General features: G+C 41.7%; 2 protein-coding genes across 16 annotated transcripts in view; one reads left to right on the top strand and one right to left on the bottom strand.

Annotated features, from left to right (window-relative positions):
- The window catches only part of LOC140514447 (TP53-binding protein 1-like), a 130,923-nt gene extending 109,621 nt beyond the window's left edge, over positions 1 to 21,302 (top strand). For 5 of the 11 annotated variants that reach the window (XM_072624840.1, XM_072624846.1, XM_072624843.1 and 2 more), the window contains 9 exons: positions 2,282 to 2,580; positions 3,558 to 3,707; positions 3,990 to 4,420; positions 9,360 to 9,570; positions 10,927 to 11,142; positions 14,380 to 14,474; positions 14,877 to 15,076; positions 20,344 to 20,489; positions 20,945 to 21,302. In XM_072624840.1, coding sequence (XP_072480941.1) covers positions 2,282 to 2,580; positions 3,558 to 3,707; positions 3,990 to 4,420; positions 9,360 to 9,570; positions 10,927 to 11,083 — 1,248 coding nt within the window. In that variant the 3' untranslated portion in view covers positions 11,084 to 11,142; positions 14,380 to 14,474; positions 14,877 to 15,076; positions 20,344 to 20,489; positions 20,945 to 21,302. The other 6 variants (XM_072624842.1, XM_072624849.1, XM_072624841.1 and 3 more) reach the window with 6 other exon arrangements.
- A 950-nt stretch (positions 21,303 to 22,252) lies between these two features.
- Positions 22,253 to 25,156, bottom strand: part of LOC140514449 (gamma-tubulin complex component 4) — a 28,981-nt gene continuing 26,077 nt past the window's right edge. For all 5 annotated transcript variants that reach the window (XR_011970636.1, XM_072624854.1, XM_072624852.1 and 2 more), the window contains 2 exons: positions 23,818 to 23,957; positions 22,253 to 23,268 (listed from right to left, as the gene is read on the bottom strand). Coding sequence is in view for 4 of the 5 variants with exons in the window: in XM_072624854.1 (XP_072480955.1) it covers positions 23,256 to 23,268; positions 23,818 to 23,957 (153 nt within the window). In the remaining variant the exon portion in view is untranslated. The remainder of the gene's footprint in view (positions 23,269 to 23,817; positions 23,958 to 25,156) is intronic.

Below are 25,156 nucleotides of genomic sequence, written 5' to 3'. Positions count from 1 at the left end.
AAACAGCAGTTTTGTTATTATCTTGTTAAAATCTCTCTTATTTGATTTTTAAAAAAAGTCCTTTTTTAAGTTCTTCCAAGAACTCTTTTTTTGGGACCATTTGACGTTTCTCATTAAAATAGGAGTGGCTTTTTTAGCTCCATTATCTTCTTCTCAATAGTAACCCAGATCTTCTCTATCCCCATTGTAATCATCTGTGCTTGAGTTCTTTCTCCTTTCTTTACTTATTTCATTCATTTATTGATTGTTTTATTTTGTTGTTAGCCGCTGTCAGTGCAATCACGTTCTAGTCCCAAGGTACAGGGAATGCTGCCCCAAGCCTCGGATCTTTCCTACTGTTACATGGGACCCACCCTAGAGCTCTTCTCTCCACTCCTAAGCCACACATGATTTTGCTCCCTCTGGTTCCTCGGGTGGCTGTAAACTACAGCTGTCATTTCTGCCCTGGAACTGAAGCCAGGTATTCTGCTGTCCTGCAAGTGCCCACAGCCAACAGGGTCCCTGCCCCTTGCTACTGCAGTCACTAGGTGTGTGCTAGCTCCTCCTCCTTGCAGCCAGTCTGGGACACATCTGGTCAGCACAGCTGTGCTTGGTGTCCCTTGGCAGTAGTAGGTCCTTTAAGGTCCTATTCAGCTTTCAGACACCCCCACCCCACGCCAGAACAGGTCTTAAGATGAAAGTTTCTAAAACTGGGGCTACTTCTTAGCCCAGCTGCGCCCAGGACTTGTTTGTGAATTTCTGTGTAGTTGGCCTGGAGATGTGCGCTTTACTTAGGTGGGACCTCTGCTCCTGGAGGTTGGGTCTTTCCAGGGGTCTTCTCAAATTGTCTTAGGAGATCGCACAAACAGAGCCAATGCAACCAGGATTAGAAGGGAAGCAGAAAACTGGGAAAGAATTTTTACAACTAGTGTCTCTGATAAAGGCCTTATTTCTAAAATATACAGAGAACTGAGTCTAATTATAAGAACATATCATTCCCCAATAGATAAATGGTCAAAGGATATGAACAGGCAGTTTTCAGAGGAAGAAATTAAAGCTATTTATAGTCGTATGAAAAAGTGCTCTAAGTCACTATTGATCAGAGAGATGCAAATCCAAACAGCTCTGAGACACAACATCACACCTATCAGATTGGCTAACATGACAAAACAGGAAGATGATAAATGTTGGAGAAAATGTGGGAGAGTTGGAATAGTAATTCATTGTTGGTGGAGCTGTGAGCTGATCCAACCATTCTGGAGAGCAATTTGGAACTATGCCCAAAGGGCTACACAAACGTGTATACCTTTGATCCAGCAATACCGCTAATAGGTCTATATCCCAAAGAGATCACAAAAATGGGAAAATGTACAAAAATATTTATAGCACTTCTTTTTGTGGTGACCAGGAACTGGACCTTGGGGGGATGTCCATCAATTGGGCAATGGCTGAACAAGTTGTGGTAGATGAATGTAATGGAATACTACTGTGCTATAAGAAATAATGAATAGGAGGACTTCAGAAAAACCTGGAAAAACTTACAGGAACTGGTGCTGAGTGAGGGGAGCAGAACCAGGAGAACGTTGTGCACAGTAACAGCAACAATGTGTGATGACTGACCTTGACAGACTTGGCTCTTCTCAGCAATGCCAGGGACCTAAGACAACTCCCAAAGACTCGTGATGGAAAGTGCTGCCACATCCAGAGAAAGAGTGATGGAGTCTGAATGCAGATGGAAGCAGACTATTTGCTCTCTTTTGTTTTGTTTTTTTCTTTCTCATGGTTCCTCCCATTTATTCTAATTCTTCTATACAACATGCCTGTTGTGAAAACAGGTTTAATAGGAATGGATATGTAGAGCCCATGTCGTATTACAGAGAGAGAGGAAGGGAAGAAAGTGAAGAAAATTTAAAACTTACGGAAGTGAATGTAGAAAATTTAAAATTAATTTAAAAAATTTTTAAAAAGAAAATTAAAAAAAATTATCTTAGAAGAATAATTGCTTTACATCCCGTCTTTATTTCTGCTGCTATCAAGTGATCTTCTGTCCTTTTTTGTGGAGGAAATTTGGAGAGCCAAAAGTTTTCTGACCTATTTTGCCATCTTCCCAGAACCCTCTCTTTTTAAATCCTCTTCTTTTTAAAAAGAGTCCTTGTGATCTTAGACTAAAACCCAGTTTTATAATCTGAATCTTTTTTGCCATTTTTAAGTTTTGGTGTCACTCATTTTAACCTAATTTGTCAGTTGAAATGCACTGTCTTAATATCATTCCTCAACTTTGTTTTCTCCTTTTTCCTTCCAGGAGGCTGAGGAACCAGTGGTGGAGTGTCAAGAGTGTGAGACTGAAGTCTCTCCATCACAGACAGGCGGCTCCTCAGGAGACCTGGGGGACATCAGCTCTTTTTCCTCGAAGGCATCCAGCTTGAACCGGATGTCAAGTGGGGCAAGCAGTGGCCTCTCAGTTGCACAAAGCAGTAGCAGCTCAGGGAAGGGAGCTGGTCTTGGCAAAGGGAAAACAAGTGCAACAGAATCTGCAGATTTTGCCTTACCCAGCACACGTGGAGGCCCAGGAAAACTGAGGTGCAGATATTGTATCCAGAGGTAGGGACATGGGCTTAGTGTGGGATGAGGAGGCTGATGTAACTTATGGAAAGGGGAATGATGGGAATGGCAGAAAGAGAGTTCGGAAGATTTTCGCCAGCCCTCAGCACCCCCTTGCCCCAGACTAAATGAGTTCTCTTTTCCTCCCTTGCTTTTGGGTTGTTACAGTAGGTGTTGCTTCTTTAGGGTACTTTTAGCTGATCAGTTAAGATACTGCTGGAGGATCAGTGTGAGCCTGTCACTCTCATTCTGCTGGCAAAGTACCTTCCTTCATAGGCCAGAGACCCTGATGGGCTCCTAGTAGCAAATCATAGGAGGTATGTGAATATTAGGAATATGATGGACATGATGGGGGTGTGCTATTCCTGTGACTCTTTCCCTGCTTCTTAGGAACTGCCTTGGAAACCATAGAATCATAGAGATGTAGATGGAAGGGACCTTAAGAGTATAGAGTTCAAACCACTCATTTTTCAGATGAAGAAACTGAGGCCTGAGAAATTAGGTTCTTTACCCAAGTTCATACAGATAGTAAGTAGCAGAGCGAGAATTCAAACCCAGATTTTCTGATGCCAGATCCAGAGCTTTCCCACTGCACCATGCTGCCTTTCTCACTTCCAAAGTCTTTTGCTTTTATGAGAAGTAAAACAGGTTTGGGGTGATGACTTCACACGGGTTCTTTACTTTCTAATGCAGATTCTGTCGTGGACAGGAAGGCAAGACAAATAGAAGGAGGTTTGCTGAGTTTGAAGCTTGTGCTCAGAAGATTGATTAGGAGGCATTTAGCTTCATCATAGACAAGAATAAAGCTCACTGTTTTCCTCCTTTCTGTTTTTACTCCCTTCCATTTCATGATTGAGATGTGACTCATTCGCTAGCTTATCACTGAATTAGGGGCTGGTACGTGTTGACCAGGCCTGCAGCCTGGCATGAGAATTCCCTAATAGGTGCCCTCCGACTAACTTGCCTTTGTTCTGCAGCGCTAGAAAAGGGGTCACTCAGATAGGGGCATCGGTGTGTGAGGAGGATGGCGATGCCGGCCTTGGCATCAGACAGGGAGGAAAGAGTCCCGTCACACCTCGCGGCAGAGGACGACGGGGCCGCCCTCCTTCTCGGACGACTGGCACCAGGTATTTGGGCAGTGTGAGATGTGCTTCGTTGGGTTTTTGTTCATTAAAATAGGAGGAGGAGAGAGTAGTGCATGGGGTGCCAGGAGAGAAGAGGGGATGGTGTAGGGACTGCCAGATGATGTGAGTAAAGGTGAGAGCAGCTGGAAGACCAGACTCATGACTTCAGAATCCGTGGCTGATCATTCCGCTCCTTCTCTGAGGCAGGGAAATGAGAAGTTAATGTGCATCCTCCTTAATTCATTCATCTCATTCTCACTTCCTCATTCTACATTTCCTTTTCAGAGAAACAGCTTTGCCTAGCCCTCTTGGTGTCGAGGATATCTCAACAAGTGTCTCGCCGGAGGATAAACCCTTCACTCGCATTGTACCCCGTATGCCAGATGCCAACAAACGAGCAGATGGCAGTACTGGAGGTTTACGCCGTAGCGACTCTCCAGAGATTCCTTTGCAGGTTGTTGCTGGCCCATCTGATGGCCTAGACTCCTCCTCTCCAGGAAACAGCTTTGTAGGGCTCCGCGTTGTAGCCAAGTGGTCCTCCAATGGCTATTTTTATTCTGGGAAAATAACACGAGATGTTGGAGCTGGGAAGTATAAGCTCCTTTTTGATGATGGCTATGAATGTGATGTGTTGGGCAAAGACATTCTCTTGTGTGACCCGATTCCGCTGGAGACAGAAGTGACAGCCCTTTCAGAGGATGAATATTTCAGCGCAGGTAATGAAAGGAGCAAAGTTTTTAATAGCTCAGTGTGTCCTTGGATACGTGGGGTGCTTTCATCAGTTACTGAAAAGTCCCCCCAACCTGACTATTCATTAGGGTCCGGTCAGAAATCATTCACCCAAAACTAGCCACTCTGATTGCTTCCTTTTTTATTTACTGTCTGTCTTGATAAAACCAGACAGATGACTGCAACTGAAATAAATCAGATAAGTAACTGTTCCTAGGAAGAAGTTGTACTGATGCCTGCGGGTGTTCACATGTATGCAAAAGTGCACATACCCAGTTTTGTCTGGTTTGAGGAACTGGCTTTCTGTCCTCACTCCTTCCCCTCCAGGGTACAAGTTTCTGAGGGGTAGCAGTGAGAATCTTTTCTGCTCTATGCCTTTCATTGTTTCCTCTTTCTGAATTAAACTGGTAGTAAGATATTGTTCATTTGTTACTTAGAAACAGTTTACCTTTCTCAGAGTTTTTCTTTTCCTTTAGATGATGAGGAAAAAATTATTTTGTTTCTGAGAACTCAGGCAATATTTTATGATTAGGAATCTTGAGTTTCTATTGCTTGCTCTTGTCAGTCTGGAGCAGGCTTGCTCATCTTATGGTTCTTGATGGCAGGGCAGTTTAGAAAGATGATGTCTAGTAAGAGTTCCATTTTTAAAAAAATTTTGTTCTGTGACTGAAAGAATTCTACCAAATATATGAAACAAAACAAACACCAAAAATTTGGTCTAAAATATGTTCCAGATATATGTACCAAATTCTGAAAACTTGGTTTTAGGTACGAAAATAGCTCTTGTAGGTCCGCGTTTAGCTCTTTGAACACCAAAGATATATTGTCTCCAGAATAAATCCTGGAGAAAATAATTTAATTCGATCCCTTTGAGCTCTCAGAATTATTTCTACAAGTCAGTACCAGTGGCTTGTTTTTTAAATTCTTTTGTTTCTTTTTTAAGTCTATGAAGTATTATGTAGCTCTTACTCTGGCTGATTAATTCTTGACTTGCTGGTGTTTCTTTTAAAACTTGGGATTTCTCTTGTTGAGTTCTGTAGTTTTGTGGAGCTCAGGAAGGATTGTAAAGAAATTTATGCTGACGAGCAGAACTCAGTCTTACTTTCTCTCTCTTGTTTCTGACTTTTGTCTCAAGCCTGTGATACAGGATTCTGAAAGTCGGCTCCTTGGGTTTCAGAGGTTGGTTTTTCCAGCTCTATAGTGGAACACAGGCTGGTAGAAAAGAACAAAACGGGTTCTCCTGATCATGGGTTTGAGGATGAGGTGGTGTGAAGAATCCTTTGTTAGAAACCCTGTTCTCCAATTAACATCCCAACAACCAAGCACGATTGGCGTACGCTTACAGGCTTATTGACAAACCAAGGATTGTTATGAGGGTGTTGAGGATTTCACAGAGCTTGGTTGTGATAGAATCATGATTAGAACCCAGATCTCCCAGTTTCTGTTCATACTCACTCTTTATCCTAAGAAACTGGGTCAGAATTAGAGCAATGGTGTGTTTTTTCCCTTTTGTTCTGATTCTTCTTTCACAACGTGACTAATGCAGAAGTGTGTTTAACATGATTGTACACGTATAACCTGTATCAGATTGCTGGCTGTCTGGGAGAGAGAAAAATTTGCAACTCAAAATCTTACAAAAATGAGTCTTGAAAACTATCTTTACATGTAATTGGAAAAAGTACTGTTAAGAAAAAAAAGAAAAGGAAAAAAAGAATTAAAACAACGAGACTAAGAGGAGAGTGAGAGAGGAGCAAGCAGGAAAGACACATTTCTGCTTCGTACCAGCTTGTCTCAGTTTCCCCTTTTCTTCAGGTGCCCGCCCACTCCAAATCTGAATGTCAGGTATATACTTCCCAAAAAAAAACAAAATTAAAAAGGATTAATGAGTTACATCAGCTACTCTACAGCACATCGTAATTTCAAGAGAACTATTAGAGCCATCAAAAAGCCAGCAGTGTTTGGCTTGAGAAATAACTGGTGGCTCTTACCCCAGAACCCTCTTTCTGACGCCCTCGAACTTTCCTTCCCCCACCTCCAGTGCGGTAGTTGGATACACTTTGGCTGGTAATACACTAGCTGTGACAACTCGTGTGTAGTCATAGCCCAGCTTTCAAGTGTTCGAATCAGCTGGTTTAGGTTCACTGGGCAGAGCACAGAGTGGACACAAGTAATGGACTACGTGGGATGGCATCACTGACCACAGCTTTCCTTTATTTTCTTCCCACGCGTGGTAAAAGGACACAGAAAAGAATCTGGGGAATTATAATACAGTATTGAAAAAGAGGGCCAAAGGAAATGGTACAAGCGAATGGCAGTTATCTTATCTTTGGAACAAGGGAACAAACTGAGGGAGCAGTATGGGCTTGGTCCATATGAGCCAGTAACACCCCTCACCAAGGCCGCAGACATTAGCTTAGGTAAGATCGGTGTTCTCTGCAGCTAATCTCAGGAAGCCTTGTCAAGCCTGTATTAAAAGGCAGTCTTTTGGGTAGCTTGATTAACTTTGTTATTGTTGTATCCACTTGTGGCTGATTAGATGGAGATCAGGTGCATATTCCTGGGCCACTGTCTGTTCCTGTTCCCTTCCCGGAACCTTCTAGTAAATCGTTTTAATTAGATCTATGTTTACTTTGTCTGAGATCAGGACTGCTATCCTTGCTTTTTTTTACTTCAGCTGAAGCATAATACATTCTGCTCCAGCCTTTTACTTTTGCTCTGTGTGTGTCTCTCTGCTTATAAACAACATTGTAGGATTATAGTTTTTGATCCACTCTGCTGTCTTCTTCCGTTTTATGGGAGAGTTCATCCTATTCACATTCACAGTTCTGATGACCAACTGTGCCTCTTTCTGTCCATCCTATTTTCCCCCTTGTTTGCACTTTTCTCTCACCTTTCACCCTTTCCCTTCTGACCTGCTATGCTTCTGACCATCACTTTCCTCAATCTGCTCTCTCCTTTGTATCAGCTCCCTCCCTTTTCTTTCCACTTTTTCCTCTTACTTCCCATAGGGTAAGCTAGATTTCTAAAACCAGCTGTATGTATATCTTATTCCCTGTTAATCCAGTGAGATTAAAGTTCAAATGATATTTGCCCCCCTTGGGGCCTCCCTCACACTTCTCTCTGCTGTAATAAGTCTTTATGCCTCTTCTTGTGATGTAACTTATTCTGTCCTACCTCCCCCTTTCCTCTTCTCCAAGTACAAGTTTCACCCCTTAATTTTTTTTATCATCACATCAAAGTCAGCTTCTACCCACATGCTCTAATCTATGTGTGCCTCTTCTAACTATCCTGATAAAGATGCATCTGTCAGGAGTTACAAGTGTCACCTTCCCATGTAGGGATATAAACAGTTTAACCTTAATGAATAGCACTTTTTTTCTTTCCTGTTTACCTTGTTATGCTTCTCTTAAGTCTTGTAGTTAAAGATTGAATTTTCTGTACAGCTCTGGTTTTTTTTCTTTTCATCAGGAATAATTGACAGTCCCCTATTTCATTGAAGGTCTGTCTTTTCCCCTGAAAGATTATGCTCAGTTTTGCTGGGTAGTTGATTCTTTGTTGTAATCAAAGCTCCTCTGCCTTCCAAAATATCCTATTTCAAGCCCTCTGATCCTTTAATGTAGAAGCTGCCAAGTCTTGTGTAATCCTGGCTGTGGTTCCGTGATATTTAAATGATTTCTTTCTGGCTGCTTGCAGTATTTTCTCCTTGATCTGATAATTCTGGAACTTGGCTACGATATTCCTTGGCGTTCTCATTTTGGGGTTTCTTTCAGTAGGTGAGTCTTTCAATGTCTGTATTACCCTCTGATTCTAGACATCAAAGCAGTTTTCCTTGATAATTTCTTGAAAGATGCTGTCCAGGCTTTTTTTTTGTTATGATCAGGGCTTTCTGGTATTTCAATAATTCTTAAATTATCTTTTCTGGATCTATTTTCCAGATCAGTTGTTTTTCGCATGAGGTATTTTACATTTTCTTCTATCTTTTCATTCTCTTGCTTTTATTTGACTGATTCTTGATGTCTCATAGAATCATTTCCTACCACTTGCCCAACTTTAATTTTTAAGGAATTATTTTCTTCAGTTAGCTTTTTGTACCTTTTTCCATTTGGCCAGTTCTACTTTCTAAGAAATTGTTTTCTTCGGTCAATTTTTGTCCTTTTTCAAACTGTTGACTCTCTCTTGAATACTTCTAATTTCTTTTCCCAGTTTTTTCTTCTACCTCTTTTATTTGACTTTTTAAATCCTTCTTAAACTCTCCCAAGAAGGTATTTTGGGCTTGAGACCAATTGAGACCAAAGGGAATGCCCCCTTTGAGGTTTTCTGGATGTAGGTTTATTGACAATTTTGCTTTCCTCTGAGTTTGTGTTTTGATCTTCCCTGTCACCGTTGTCACTTTCTGTTATCAGTGTTTGTTTTTGCTTCTTGATCATTTTTGGAGCCTGTTTAGTAGTTTTTAAAGTTGAGCTTTCCTGCTAGAGTACAGGCCACACTGTCCCAAGCTTCTTGTGCTAGGGGCCAGAGGCCTGGTCACTAGCTTTGTGTACTGGGGCCTCAGGTACTGGTAGCTTACCTGTTGATGAGATAGAATCCTAGTGGTGGTATCTGGCATGTGCTGAGGCCAGGTGGAGTTTTTCTGTATTTCTCTTGGGCTGCACTGAAGCACATGGAAAGTCTGGCCACTGAAGGATGCCTGCCCCACCTTGTAGTAAATCCTTAGGCTTCTTGCCTCAGCCCAGCAGAGATAAAGCAAATCTTCAGTCAACCCTCCTCAGCTCAGCAAGAAGTAAAACAAATCTTCAGCCATAGAAGTGTGAAACAAAATATGGAATGGTCTTAGAATATGTTTTATAGTGCAGTGGGAAGTGTGAGGGAAGGATTCGGGGCCTTATATTGTGAGAACTAATTACTTTCTGTCTTACTTGGTTATAGATAATTTGGTGGAGCGTAAGCGAAAACGACGAAGTAACCTCAACTCCCCAGGCACCCCCACTACCTCCAGCAGCAGTGCCACTGCCACTCCTCCTCGTAAAGCTCTCGAAAGTCCCCGAGTCTCTATGGGGCCTCTCTCTGGGAAGAGGAAACTGATATGCCCTGAGGAAGATCGATCCCCTGCCAAGCGAGGCAGCAAGTCTGCCACAATGTAAATGCTCTTCCTTCAGATACCTTCATGACATGCAAATGGTAGTCTTCTTGGCAAAAGATAATAAAGTATTGTGAAAAACAAAGTAGTGTTAATTATGTGGCCTTTTGTTCTCCTGGTAATGAGCTGTGTACGTATTCAGCTAGGCAGGGCGTAAGATGCTTTCATATAGCCTCCTGTTTTAGGGCACTCCAGCTCATTGAGGAGTTAATCACTCCTTTCTACCCCCTCACCACAATATTCTTGGCAGAGTAAGGTAAAGAGGGAATGGCAATAATATCTGAAACATTTAAATGATAATTTTTGTGATGGGGGTAGTTGGGGGGGGGGGGGCCTGGGAAAAGAATCAGGGCTGATGGGGGCAAAATTTAGAGGCAGGTGAAGTTTGTGGTTGTCACTTATCCATGGTACATGTGCTTCTTGGTGTCTCATTTGCCCTCAGAACCTGGGAACTCATTGTCTCACGATGTCCAGCGACTGTCCAGCACTGCTTCATTGTGGCACTTTGCATGACTTTTACTAACCTGTGTTCCATGTTCCAGTGGCTTCTCCAGTCTCTTCAACTTTAATGAATTCTTATTCCTTTGGTGCTGGGATGTAGGAAAGTAGTTTGATTAAATTGCAGTGTTAAGTTTTATTAAAAGGGCAGCTGTTTTTGTGTTCAGACTTGTTGGTTGTATCTTCATCATCTGGGTGTCAAAATGTCCCTAGATGCAAGCTTCTTTCTAGCTCGTTCTTTTATCTGGGGAAAACGTTACCTGTCATCTTCGTCTTTATATGAGCCTTACAGTCAATTTTCCTGACACAAATACCCATTTTCTTTTATTCCTGGAAAATTGAACAAAGAGGATCAAACAAATCTGGATGTGTCATAAACCCTTAGCTAACAGGTTCACCTCCTTCCCAGGTACTGGAAACAGTAACAGAACAGACACTGACCAGGGGGGAGTTCTAATGACCATGAGTCCTCTCCTAGCTAGTCCCGTAAACGTTTGGTTTGGATGTGTAAAAATTCTAATTATTTTTGTGTATTGAAAGATTTTTCATTTTATGCATATCACCGTGTCATTGATTTTATTATGATTTTTATTTAAGTTAAAAAAATAAAATTTTCATTTATGTTTACTCTACATAGTTGTTTTTGTTTTTTCCTCATGTAACATAGTTGTCATCTCAGAAGTAAACAAAATAGAGTGGAATGTTGTATACTACTTTGTACTCAGGCAGGTAGGATTCATTTAATTTAACGAACATTTATATGTGCCTACTGTGTGTAGAATGCTATATTCTTAGGTTCCTTGGCTCTGGTACAACGTGAGAGTTCTCTGTAATAATGGTGTTTTTGTTCTTAACCAGGTACCGTGGGAGTAGGAGAATTTGTGAGTCCATGCGAAGGTGGAGACAATGCTGGAGAGCCATTAGCTTTGGAAGACCAGAGGGGACCGTTACCCCACAACAAGACTTTGTTTCTGGGCTATGCTTTTCTCCTCACCATGGCCACAGCCAACGATAAGCTAGCCAACCGATCTAAATTGCCAGATGGTCCTACTGGGAGCAGTGAGGAAGAGGAGGGTGAGACCACTGTCCTCATTTCCCATGGAAATTTGTGGGTTTCTGACATAGCTTCCCATTTCCCTCATATTTATTCTAGTTGCTCCACTTGTTTAGTAAGCCTGTGCTTGGTGCCCTTTGTCACGTAGAGAAGCTCTAAAACAAGTGGAAATCGACCCTGAACTAAGGACGGAGGAAAGCAAACACGCCTCCTCTAAGTAGCCGACGTCTTTCCTATCCAAGTTTTAAGGAAAAGGCTGTAGCAGAACTGGTGGGAGGGGGAGAAAGGCAACTGGCTTTCAGGGGACTTTGGAAGGGGGGGTATGTGGCGATAGCAGGTCTTCTGTCAAGGACTGTCAACAAGCAATTTCTAGACATTTTTCATCCATTTGACTGCAAACTAAACGTACAATTATGTTAATAACATCATGGGGAGTTATGAGAAAGACTTGTTCTCTGCCTTCAGAAAGTCTTGAGTCTTAAGACTCTTAAGAGGGAAAAAAGGAAAGTATGAATTTAAATAAGAATGGCTGACAAAAACACATCAATCTACCCATTATGGCTAAGGCTCAGACTTTTCTCTAATGTGATATTTGAACACTAGCTACGGATTTCTGGCTGACATTAAGTCTTGGAAGAGCAAACTGTATTTGGCGGTAGTATCACCATTAGTGATCAGCAGCCATAGTAGCTCTTCAGGGTTGTGTCTCTAACCCCAGTTAATGAACAAGCTATTTATTTTTGCTGAATTTTTAACATTAGCCAAACCTCCCTGTACAATGTTAATATTAGTTGAATGTTAGCCAAAATTTGGATTTTCTGATAAGTGCCAAGTATTCAGAGAAATGGGAAAAATGTAAAGGAGGGCAGGATTTGCAGGAGACATCTTGGAAGGCTACAGGGAATCACTTTAGCAGAAAAGAGAAGCAATTGTGCTTCATTTTTTGTTACTGGTGGTGTGTTTTATAACTTGGAGAATGAATAGGGGCATGGAAGGGACAGGAAGTGGATGAGCTTTTCCCACTAAAGAGAATTGAGGTGTAATAGAAAGGCTTCCTCTTGAACTCATTGGAATCCAAAAATATATAGCTTGTTAACTGGCTTCTAAGCTGATTATATATTTGGATTTGATTGTATAGGTAATTTGTGTTCTGAAAAGGGGACATTGATATTTGGGGCCTCATTTTTCTTTACCTTCCTAATGTTGCCAGATCTTGTTCTCATTCATATTCTTTCTCCTTTCTTGCTTCTCTTTCTCCCAGCCTTCTGCTTCTCACCCTTAAGAATTTTGATGATAAAAATCCCCATTTCATCGTCCTCATTTTCATGCACTATAATCATGTAACAGCATTGATTCCCAAGTAACTGGACTCTGAGAAGGGAAGGAGCATGAGGTCATCCTGGGGATTTATATGGGATGACGGGTTAAAGTGGTTGGTTCTAGGACTGTTAAGAATCCATTCAGTTTTTGGTTCTGTCCCATCAGGTAGGGAAAATTGTATCTCCAAATACAGACGTTGAATCCGTAGTAACTGGGATAAATTAGAGAATATATAAGACAATACAGTTGGAGGTTAAAACCTAAATAGGCACAAAAATAGCAATCCTATAACAAAAAACAATTGAAATGAAATTACTAATGTACTAGAAGGTGAATGTGACTCATCATCACGGACTATTAAGTCAACATAATGACGCTGCATTGTATTCTTGTGGTGTCGGGTCAGACCTTTGTAGATGTCCAGTTTTGGTATTTATTTTAAGAGAGATATAGAGTAGCTAAAGTCTGCCCAAAAGAGGAATAATTAGAGGAAGAGCAAACAGAAACTTGGTGGAAAACATCAATAGGCTGAGGCATTAGATGTAAATGACTGGCTCAGGAGTTCATTGAGTGTGTGAGGTGGTACCGGAAGCAGGGACCTGCAGCTCTGATTTTCTCCTGGAGTGCTGTTTTATATTTGACCTAGAATAGTGGACTGGAGGATATCTCCCAGGTTCAGTTTTTAGCTCTCCTGTTTATTAGTTGTGTGACCTTAGGCAAGTAGCTTAACATTTGTGCCTTCCTTTCTTCTCTAAGACGAAGCTAACATTTCACTGTGCACCTCACAATAGTTGCTGTGGGGAAGGTACTTTATAAACTTAAAGGCATTATATATAAATATGAGCTAATATTATAGAGTAAGGTGATTATTTCTGGAAATTTTTGATGGGGAGGGTGGAGGGTTGAAATAGAAAACCATGCACTGGATTGGGTTTTGTTTTTTTTTTTTTTTAACATTAAAACAAATTAATCTGAATCCAGTCGGCTAGAAGCCTTAACCAGAATTTTCTCTCTCATTTGTAATTTCTATATTCCATTTACATTGGAGAGGAGTAAGTGACCCAAAAGAAAAAAAAATTGATTGAGGATTTGTTTAAAAACAACACCCCTAAAGCTTTCAGGATAGAACCTGGTATCAGTGACTGCCACCTTCTACAGCAACTTTAAGATTATATGGTAATCATTAATATTCAGATTTCATCTAAATATAATATCTGATTTATCAAATAACAGGTTTTCTTTTATTATCCTCTACTAAGGCGTTGGCTAATAATACATTCTAGAAAAATTTTTCAACAAAAATTGAGACAGTTTTTCCGGATAATCCATAAATTACATTGGGATGTCTCCCTTTTTGTCCTCCAGCACTCCTGTACTGCTCCCCCTGCCCGGCCTCTGCCTCCAGCGTTTTGGGCACATTAAGTGTTAGTGTGGGTGGGGGGAAAGTGTGAATGAGGGGGATGTGTGAAGGTCTATGTAAAGAGAGTACTCATCAGTTGTTCTTCATCTCCACAGAGGACAGAACTAGAGGAAATGGGCTAGTTTGCAGCAGGAGAGATTTAGGTTAGACATAAGGAAGAACTTCCTGATGGTAAGGGTTATTAAACATTGGAACAGACTATCCTGGGAAGTTGGGGGATTTCAATCCCTGTAAGCAGCCATGGTCTAGATGCAGTCCTGACTGGGAAGATTCTCGATATTCTTTCCACCTTTATTGTCCTATCTCCATTCCTCAACTGTCCCACCACCCTTTCTTCTGGCAGCCTTTTCCACCTTTCAAGAACTCTTTTGATCCATGGGGAGACCCTTGAACTGGCTTTGGAGACAGCTGGGGAGTGGGAGAATGGGTAGTAGGAAGCCAAGTATAAAATAGGAGATCACAAATGAGAAGTTTCTGGCAATAACTGGATTTTACTGGTTCTTCTCACTTGATGTAGAATTTTTGGAAGCTCCCCCTTACAACAAGCAGTATACAGAGTCCCAGCTTCGAGCAGGAGCTGGCTACATTCTTGAAGACTTCAATGAAGCCCAGGTGAGCATTTCCTCTTTTGTAGCTACATGAAGTTGCTGTACATCAGATGCTGGGGTAAGTAGGGCATAAAGTTGAGGCTTAGCATGGGGAGAATACTGTTGCTAGGAACAGAAAAGATGGGGATTGGAATTGGAAAGAAATTTGCACTTCACATTTCTGATTTTTGGCCTGTAGACTGGCATTATTTGCGAATTTCTGCAGGGGCATTAGGGCATTCTGGAGGTTTGGTGAGTTGCATTAAAGGGAAATAAGAAGCTTTTTTGGCACCTGGACGGGCTAAGGCACATGGTACTGTCTGGAGGGCTTCGTCTCAGTTCCCCTCTCAATTTGTTGGGAATACCTTTCAGCGATCATCTTAGAACAAAATCACTGAGTGTATCTGCTGAATTTCTTCCTTCTCAGTGTAATGTGGCCTATCAGTGTCTTCTGATTGCGGATCAGCACTGTCGGACCCGCAAGTACTTCTTGTGCCTTGCCAGTGGGATCCCTTGTGTGTCTCATGTCTGGGTCCACGACAGCTGCCATGCCAACCAGCTCCAGAACTATCGAAATTACTTGCTGCCAGCTGGGTACAGTCTTCAGGAAGAGAGGATCCTGGAATGGTAAGGATTCTGAAGTCCATTTTGAATTCAGTAGCATTGTAGCAAATGTGCAAGTGAGAACCTGGGCAGGGCAGTACTGTGTGCAGTGATAAGCTTTGGGTGAGAAAGGCTTCTCACTCAGTAAGCATTTATTAAGTGCATATTACGTGCTGGGTGTTGTGCTAAGTACTAGGGATAAAAAAGACAATCCCAGCCCTCTAGGACCTTACAGTCTAATGGGAGAGATGCAGATAGTTATGTACAAGTAAGTTGAATACAGAATAAACAGGAAATAATTAAAAGAAGGAAGGCACTAGAATTAAGAGGGGTTGGGAAAGTCTTTCTGTAGAAAATGAGATTTTAAAAACAAGCAGAATTTTATATTTATATTTTATATTTGATCCTGGAGGCAATAGGGAGCCATTGGAGTGTATTGAGTAGTGGAGGGCTGACATGGTCAGACCTGCACTTCAAGAAAATGATTTTGGTGGCTGGAGGGTGGACAGGAGCAGGAAGAGATCGGAAGCAGGTGGGCCTGTACCAGGGTGTGGCCTGTCTGAGGAGAGAAGGGGACATATTTGAGAGATGTTGCAAAGGTAAAATCAACAGGCCTTGGCCACAGATTGGATATGGGAATGAGAGATAGTAAAGAGTCCAGAACAACTCCTACATTATGAGCCCGAGGGACTAAGAGGATGGTGTTACATTTGACAGAAATAGGGAAATGGGGTGGGAGAGAATGTTTAGGGGGAGAGATGAGTGATTTTTAGATGTGTTTAGTTTGAGATGTCTGAAAAGAAGTTGGAAATGAGAGATTGAACATCAGGAGAAGTTGGGACAGGTAAATTTGAAAATCAACACAGAGAAGAGAATTAAATTCATGGGAACTATGAGATTACCAAGTGAAGTAGGATAGAGGGAGAAAGGAACAGGGCTCAGGACACAACCCTGTGTGACACCTGTAATTAGAGGGCATGAACACTGAAACCGAGCTGTCTAATAAGTAGGAGAACCAGGAGACAGTAACGTCTAAAAGACCTGGAGAGAAGAAAGTATCAAAGGCTCTGGTTTGGTCGAAGGGAATGAGGACTGAGAAAGCCCGTTGGTTTTGGCAATTAAGAGATCGTTGGTGACTTTGGAGAGAGCAATTTCAGTAGATTGATGAAGCTGGAAGCCAGGTTGCAAGGCGTTAAGAAGAGAGTGAGAGGAGAGAAAGGCGCTTGTTACAGATGGCTTTTTCAGGTTTAGTCTTACAGGGCAGAAGAGATACAGGATGATTTAAGGGATGGAAGGATCAAGTGCTGTTTTTTTCAGGATGGAGGAGATACGTTGTCTATGTTTCTCTAGGCAGTAGAAAGGAAACGAGGAGGCAATGAAATATGAAAAATAAGTTATAAAGAGAGGATTCTGGGAAGATAGTCATGTAGGTTAGAAAACTTTCAGCTCTCCACATTTTCTCCACAAAAGAAAGACCTTGCTTAAGAGCAGCAGAAATAAAGGGGTAAAGCAGTTGTTGCCTAACACAGTTTGAGAAGATTCCAGGAAAGACCCAAACTCCAGGGGCCTGAGTTTCTATCTGAATGAAGTGCAGACACCTCCAAGCCAATCCCACAGAGTGAACAAACAAGCCCTGGGGCAGCTAGGTTGATAGGCAGCCCCAGCTTCAGAAACTTTCATCTCCAGAACAGTGTTGGGGAGATGAGGTGGGAGGTGGGGGTGTCTGAAAGCTGAATAGAAGATTGAAGGACTTTCCACTGCCAAGGGACACCAAGCACAGCTGTGCTGACCAGATGTGTCCCAGACTGGCTGCAGGGAGGAGGAGCTAGCACACACCTAGTGACTGCAGTAGCAAGGGGCAGGGACCCTGTTGGCTGTGGGCACTTGCAGGACAGCAGAATACCTGGCTTCAGTTCCAGGGCAGAAATGACAGCTGTAGTTTGCAGCCACCCGAGGAACCAGAGGGAGCAAAATCATGTGTGGCCTAGGAGTGGAGAGAAGAGCTCTAGGGTGGGTCCCATGTAACAGTAGGAAAGATCCGAGGCTTGGGGCAGCATTCCCTGTACCTTGGGACTAGAACGTGATTGCACTGACAGCTGCTAACAATAAAATAAAACAATCAGTAAATGAATGAAATAAGTAAAGAAAGGAGAAAGAACCCAACCACAGATGATTACAATGGGGATAGAGAAGATCTGGGTTACTATTGAGAAGAAGATAATGGAGCTAAAAAAGCCACTCCTATTTTAATGAGAAACGTCAAATGGCCCCAAAAAGAGTTCTTGGAAGAACTTAAAAAGGACTTTAAAAATCAAGAGAGATCAAGGAAAAATTAGAAAAAAGAAAAAAAAAAATCAAGAAAATTAGGAAAAGAAAACCAACCAACTGGAAGTGGAGAATCAAAAACTTAAGGAAGAAAATAATTCCTTGAAAATTAGAATTGGGCAAGGGGAAGCTAATGATGTTCTAGAACACCACGAAATCATCAGACAAGATCAAAAGAATGAAAAAATAGAAGAGAAAGTGAAATATCTCATCAGAAAAACAACTGATCTGGAGAACAGATCAAGGAGAGAAATATAAGAATAGTCAGACCCTGAAAACTACACTGAAGAAAGGAATCTTTATACAATACTCTAAGAAATTATCAAGGAAAAATTGTCCTGAAGTTCTAGAACAAGAAGGTAAAGTTGAAATAGAAGAATTGCACTGATCATCCCCTGAAAGAGAGCTCAGGACGTAAACTTAGAGGAGCATCATGGCCAAGCTTCGGAGCTCCCAGGTTAAGGAGGAAATCGTGGAAGCAACAAGAAAAAAACAACCCAGATATCGTGGACCTACAATAAGGATGACGCAAGATCAGACAGCTGCTGTGTCCTGTAGCGGGAAAGAGCTGGGGTAATAAGCAAGGGTAATTTATCCAACAAAGTGAAGTACAGTCCTGCATGGGGAAGAAAATGGACAATAAAGGAACTGAAAAGGGGAAATATAATACATAACATCCAAGCAAACGAGGGCTCGGTTATCTAGTACAGATGGGGCATGAAAGGAAAAACTTGTACAGAAGAAGCTAGTGGGGAGGCGTGCTGCAACCTTACTCTCCTCAGAAGTGGATTAGAGAGGGAAACACATGTAGGTAGGTATGTATAAAAGTCTTCTAAATTCAGGAGGGGAGAGGATAAGGGGAGAGGATAAAGGAAGGACTTCAGAGGGGTGGGTAGGTTAAGGAATAAGAGGGCAAGGTAGCAGGGAGAAGTAAAGCGGAGGACTGGGGGGGGGGATAGAATAAATAGGGTGAGAATAGGGAGGAAAATGCACAACAGATCATTGTAGCTTAGACTGTGAATGGGGCAAATTTACCCACAGAATGGAAACGGATAGCAGATTAAAAATTTTAATTAAAGAGTTTGTTGCTTTCAGGAAACAAAAATGAGAGATGAACACAAAGATAAAATAAAGGACAGGGGTAGACGTTCGTATGTAAAAAAGAGCAGGGATGGTAATCATGATCGAAGACACAGCTTAAAGTTAAATAGGTTTAATCAAAAGTAAAAGATAGAAAAGCGACACTGTGTCGATGATGTTATTCAACATTGTCTTGGACCATTTAAAACACCTGGACACATTCCTGCCAGAACAGACACAGGAAGTGTATGAACATGACCCTGAAACACTTGACTCAGATCTAAATAATTGAAATAATGTTTATTTATTGATCATGGGTAGGCAAAGCCAATGTAAATTTTTAAATGACAGTTTTACCTAACTAATCTATTCAGCGTCTTCCCAATTAAATTACTAAAAAATTATTTTACCGAGTTAGAAACAACAACAAAGGTCATTTCTAAGAACAAAAGGTCAGAAACTTCAAAGAAACCAGGAAAAAATATGTCAAGGAAGATTCAGCAGCATCAAGACTTAGACTGTATTATAATGTGAGAGCATTGTTGTAAACAAGGATAATTTCAATTATTTTTAATGAAAACTTTCTTACACAGATAAAACATATGCAGTGAAGAATAGAAGGAATGCAGAAAAGTGGGAAAATAGTTTCCTAGACAGTCTCTCAAATAGGATGTGATTGGGTTGGAATTTTTCCGTGGTGTAGGAAATGATGAGCTGGTTGTTGTAGAAAAACATGGAGACTTTCATCTATGAAGGAAGATGCTATCTACCTTCAGAGAACAGATGATGGGAGGAAGTAAGCATAGTATGTCTTAGATATTTTTGCTTAAGTGTATATGGATATATTTGTAGATATCTATGTATATGTCCCCAGATCCATACTTCATTGTAGCCTCCTCTAGGGTGGGAGGAAAGGGAGGGGCAAAATAAAGTAAAAAGGACAAAACCAACAAAGAAGCAAAGCTGGGCAACTTTGAAAACAACGTGTAGTGTTTATCTTATAGGTTTTCTTGAAATGGAAATGTATTTTTATATTGAATCCTTTTACGGTCTACTGTATACAGGGCAGGTTTTCTTTTCTTTTCTCACTTTGTATTTAAATTTAAAATAAAAAATTCGCAAAAAGAAATGTTGCAAAATAGGAATGACAAATGGGGCAGTCTTTTGGAGGGAATGGGATGGAATGGGATCTCTTGAACAAGTGTAGAGATCAGCCTTGTTAAGCCCCACTTCTTCGTGTGGGATAGGAGTGAAGGACATACAGTAACAGAAGGTATCTGAGTGTGAGGAAGGAGAAGACGTACCTTACGGTGAATGACCTCAGTTTTTTCCCATAAAATACAAGGAGGCAAGGGTCTCATCTGCCTTTGTTCAGCAGCACTTGTGCCAGGAACGATCCAAGGCTGAGGCTTGGCAGCTTACAATCAGTGATAGGATAAGGGGCCTAGGGACTCAAGAAAGGATTGTGTAGAGCTAAACTGGTTCACCAATGGGATCCAAGAGAATTAGTCCTGAAGTTAAAGGTTTTTGAAATGTGTACAAGGATTTGCATAATTTAGAGCATTTAAAAATGTTTCTGACCTCTGGGAGGATAGGTTCGGGAGTGACCCTGAACCAGAGGACCAGTTAGACTTGAGATAATCAGAGCAGTGGAGGGGGTAAGCCTACCAGGATCTCCACACTAAGGCCTAAAAAGAAGAGTTTTGAAGGCTTTATTTGCAGAAATTGTGAATGTGCAAGAGCGTGCTCCTTCAGGAAGCCTGCTTTTCAAAACATCCAAATATACGAGAACTCTCTAGGGTTATTGATTCTCTTGTTTTCCCCCAAAGAAGATTAAGACCTGCGTTTGCTCTTTTCCATCTTTGATTCTGTTCCCTTTTTTGTAGGCACCCCCGTGAGAATCCTTTCCATAATCTGAAGGTCCTTTTAGTATCCGACCAGCAGCAAAATTTCCTGGAACTCTGGTCTGAGATCCTCAGGACTGGGGGAGCAGCCTCAGTGAAGCAGCACCACTCAGTTGCCCAGAACAAAGGTATCTATTGAAAGGATGTTAGGAAGCCCCTGCTTCCCCAAGAAGTGCATTGTTCCTCTTGCCAACGGCAGGCTAGCTTTTATAATGACTGGGCCTTGTGGTCAAAGTTCCTGTCCTGACAGGTAGATCTTGCTCGTGTTCTACTGAGAGAAGACAAGCAACTTGAAGAGGTGAGGTGAGCCACCATGACACCAGCACAGGGCTGTTCTTAGTTTCCGCTTGGTTCCAGTGATGTATTTGCCAAACCTTTTCCCAGACACAACCATTCTCTGGGTTCAGGGACGCTCACTATGGTATCCTTCTACTGAAACGTCCTAATTCAAATAGATATTTGATGGACGGAACAGGTCTCTAGTTTGGGCAAAGTGGAATGGGCTGGCTAGAGGGCACGTCCTTCCTCATAACAGAGGGCTGTGATGTATTTCTTTCCATTTGTTTTCTGCTCGTTCTTTCAGATGTTGCTTTGGGGGTATTTGACGTTGTGGTGACAGACCCCTCGTGCCCTTCCTCAGTGCTGAAGTGTGCAGAAGCGTTACAGCTGCCCGTGGTGTCACAAGAGTGGGTGATCCAGTGCCTCATTGCTGGGGAGAGAGTTGGATTCAAGCAGCATCCGAAATATAAACATGATTATGTCGCTGACTGAAGATGCTCGGCCCCATCAATTTCATTCCCTGCTATTGTGAAGACTGTGTTTTAACCAGGTTTTAAATGTGTCTTGTGTGTAACCGGACTTCATGCATGGATCATTGTATATAGTTTTCTTTGCTGAACTTTTATGATAAAATAAATGTTGAATCTCTTTGGTTGTAGTAACTGATTCTTTATCCTTTGTTTTTTTCTGAGTTTCTTTTGGAAGGAAGGAATAGGAGAAAAGAACATTACCTGTATGGCAGAGGTGCTTGAACCACTTGTTTTTAGTATTTTGAGAAATGTATTTCAATATAATTGGTTTCCTTTGTAATCCTATGTATTTCATGAATGTGAAAACAGTTCTTAGGAGTGGATCTACAGATTTCACCAGACTGCCAGAGGGGGTCCATGTCAGGAAAATGATCAAGAACTCCCAACTGTACGACTTTTAAGCAGAAGAGAGTCCTCATCACCTTTTGGAAGAGGAGCATCTGGCCTTGCAGATAAGGGGGATGAGGGGCTTTCAGATTTGCTATTTGGTATTTAGTAGGCTTAGTGGTGACCATTTTTGTTTTTTCTAGTTAATTTTGTACCAAGACATTCCAAAGATAAGTGGAGAATATTCTTTGCCTTAAAATATTTCTTTCCAGTGAGTATAGGACTGGTAAGTTACATATACTTTCTCAAATATGAAATTACTAAACTTAGGGATGCTAAGACCCCACTGAACTCTGAAGGGCTTTCCTTTGAAGTATGGTAAGCTGTCCTGTGGAGCTAGCTAGCGGAGAGTCTAGGATTGGGCTGGGACCGGGTCAAAAGCTCTGAAGTCCTATAAAATGAAGTAGCTGCCTGAACACTTAGAAATTTTCAAAACTCCAAAAAGGCATACATTTAATTACTGTAACCATGGCCCTTACTACCAAAACCAGTTAAGGTAGTCCCTTTGAGGTCTGTGGTAGAAGGAGAGACCACCTCCATCCATCTTTTTTAGGAGATACCTGAATATCTCCCCTTTCCTCCTGCTTTCTAAGAGACATCAATGGGAAAATCCCTGCTCAGTGACTGACTGCCTTGAAGAGTGAGGGGATATTAGACTAGTTTTAATCTGCTACACAGAGAAGCCAGTACCGTGGTGAGGGTTTAATAAATATTTATTTTGATGGTGTTACGACACTCCTGATGACCTAGGTTCAAGCCCTGTCTCTGCCACACAGACTATTTCCACTTAACTCCTTGGCGCTCTGGGTACCTCTAAGGCCTGAGTTGCAGACTGGCTGCAGAGCTGCATTGATGGAGGGAGGGGAGTCTCCCATACCTCTGAAATACCACCCATCACCCCCCAGAAAAAAACAAAAAAACAACTGCTAATTGCTTCTGCTTTCGTAGCACTAATATAGTTGGGTGTGGAATTTGTGACTTAAACTACTAATGCCCTTTTATAGCTGAAATTTCACATGGGGTCTTTATTCTATTTCCCTCCCCCCCGCCCCCAGCTTCTGTACATCTTAATTCTCTGACAGACACAGCCACTTAATCATTAAGTTGAAGCTGAGATAGTTGGAAGTTGTTTGATTTTTTGATTCATGGATTAAGATCTTTTAGCTTCTTCAAAGACAGTGGAAAAACTGTGAATAAGGAAGAACAGCTATCAAGTCAATAGAAAGTTTACCTGTTGCCCTTCTTGCTAATGACATCTAGAAATCTAATGTGCAAAAACGATCCTCTTTCCAAATGTGTGCCATAAGCAGATCTGACTTTCCGGTCATATTATAATGATTGTTCAGAATGTATTTCTAATAGAAGTACACGTTCAGTCACGGTCACTTGACTATTAACTAAGTCATGCTTTACCACCAAACTCATAGAAGGAGGATTAATAAACTCTTCTACAAGGCCAGAAAAAAATTCGCTTCTGTTTTGATGTATAATGAAGCTAACTTTTTTTTTAATGGTGACAAATGATATCCTTAGTACAAGTTAACGGCTTCATGACAAGAGAGCGGATTAAACTGCATTTCTCAGTTATAAAAGTAGAAGAGACTGTTTCCATGAACCTTCAGCAACAGACGGAATCACCTCTGGACGGATGGAAACTGCAATCTTGCCAACTTAGCTCCTGAATCTCAACCACAGGGTTCATACCCCAAAACTGCAAAAGAAAAAGACACCATCACATACTTTTCCTGCAAAGAAACTATAGATGTGAGACAGTTTCACATTCAAAATCAAGGAATCGTAGATAGCTCCTAGCCTGTCTTCTGTTACCATCAAAAGATCAGCTGGGAGGAGGCTCAGAAAAAATTACTAAGACCAAAGAAGTCTTTTTTTTTCTCTTTAGGAAAAAGTTTGAAGAAAGATAAATGGTAAAACTGAGCAAATGATTCCTACTATGCCCTCTTGCTCACAAACCCACACTATAAGAAGGGAGAAAAAATCGTACTGAAGAGACTGTTCAGTATAAAAAAGCTTGATCTTTTTACATGAGGCAGCATGACACAGGCAGAGGGCAGCCCACTGGATATAAAGTCAGAGAAGCTGAATTCAGTACCTGGTACTGCTATTTATGTGACTTTGGGCAGTCTGAGACATTAGGTGTCAATTTCCTCGTTGTAAAATAAGGGGGTTGGAGTAGAAGATCCCTCCGGTGCAGTGTATGATTCCAGGAACCTAGTCAGCTGAATACCTAACCTGTGCCTACCTGCCCAGAGTCCCACCAGCCTGGGTGTAATACTTGTTGTAATCCAGTCGTAGCAGTAGTTGAGCCAAATCTGAGTTTATTTGATGATTCCGGACGCTGGAAAGGATCTTAAAGAGGAGTGAAGACTGACGGCTAAAACCCTGCAGGAAGGAATAACAGGGATTCAAGCGAATTCACCCCAAAACCTCATTCTTCTTTTACCTATAGCTGGAGAAGATGAAGAGTTTCATAGGAAGTGCCTTTAAGTCCAGGGGACTGATTGTGGCTGTACACCAGGGCAAGTGCAGGGAACAGTAACGAATGCCAACTGACTGCTCTACCCAGTGCTGGGTCACAGATACAGGGTGGGCGAGGAAGGGTCTTGTACCTAGTAGGGATGGTGTTACAGGCCAAGGAGCAGTCACAGGCTCCAGGCTATGCACTGAGCAAGCAACAACTTGAGAAACAAGCTATGTGGCCCTGATCTGGGGAGTGGGGCTGGCAGCTGAGGGTGGGAAGGGGTCTCAGTTTCAGCATCAAGCCTAGTCTGAAGCTGGTAGGATAATAACCAAGGCAAGAATTCTAGACCAAAGGGCACCCTTTGTTCTGTCATCCTAAATTGCAGAGCTTTCCTGTGATAGTGGCTGATTCCAGCAGCAGTCCACTGGAACTCCAGTAAGCAGCAAGCCTCCAATTGTGTTGCTCAGACCCCAAACCAGGCCAGGAACCTGCAGAGCTGTGATCGTGAGGAAGGCACTCATTTCACCTTGGATCAAACCTCTCTGGGAGCACTGGAAGCTTGCAGGTCCAGCCTGAACTTCCCCTGAGACCTTGGAATAACAATAATACCCCCCAAAACGCAGCATCAAGACCCAAGAGGACACAAATATAGCCCAGTCTGGACTTCACATAAAGACTGAAATCGAGAAGTAAGCTGGAAAAATGAGCAAACAGAAAGAAGAATCCCACCATAACAAATTATTGGTGAGTCAAGCAGACGCAGAAGAAAAAAATGACTCCAAAACATCTATAAGCAAAGTCTTGAAGAAAAATACAGCTTGAGTACAAGTTCCTAGAAAGGAAGATGCAAGAGCTTACTTTTTCAATGCACAAAGACTTTTTCTTGTTTTTTGCGGGGGTTCCAAATTCACACATTCCCTTCACTCCTTACGAAACCCAGTAAGAAAGCAAAAAACTCCAAAACCTATTACAAGTATGTCTAGTAATGCAAAACAAAGTTGCACGTTAGCCAAGTTGAAAGCTTAAACAATTTTCTTTATACATAAAAGCAGTAGAGGAAAAGAACTGGATGGAACACAGAATTAGAGAACGAATAGTTTGAACAAGAAGACCAACCGTA

Source organism: Notamacropus eugenii, chromosome 7 (genome assembly GCF_028372415.1).
Source record: "Notamacropus eugenii isolate mMacEug1 chromosome 7, mMacEug1.pri_v2, whole genome shotgun sequence".
Taxonomy (NCBI): Eukaryota; Metazoa; Chordata; class Mammalia; order Diprotodontia; family Macropodidae; genus Notamacropus; species Notamacropus eugenii.
This window is presented reverse-complemented; position numbering and strand designations above follow the sequence as displayed.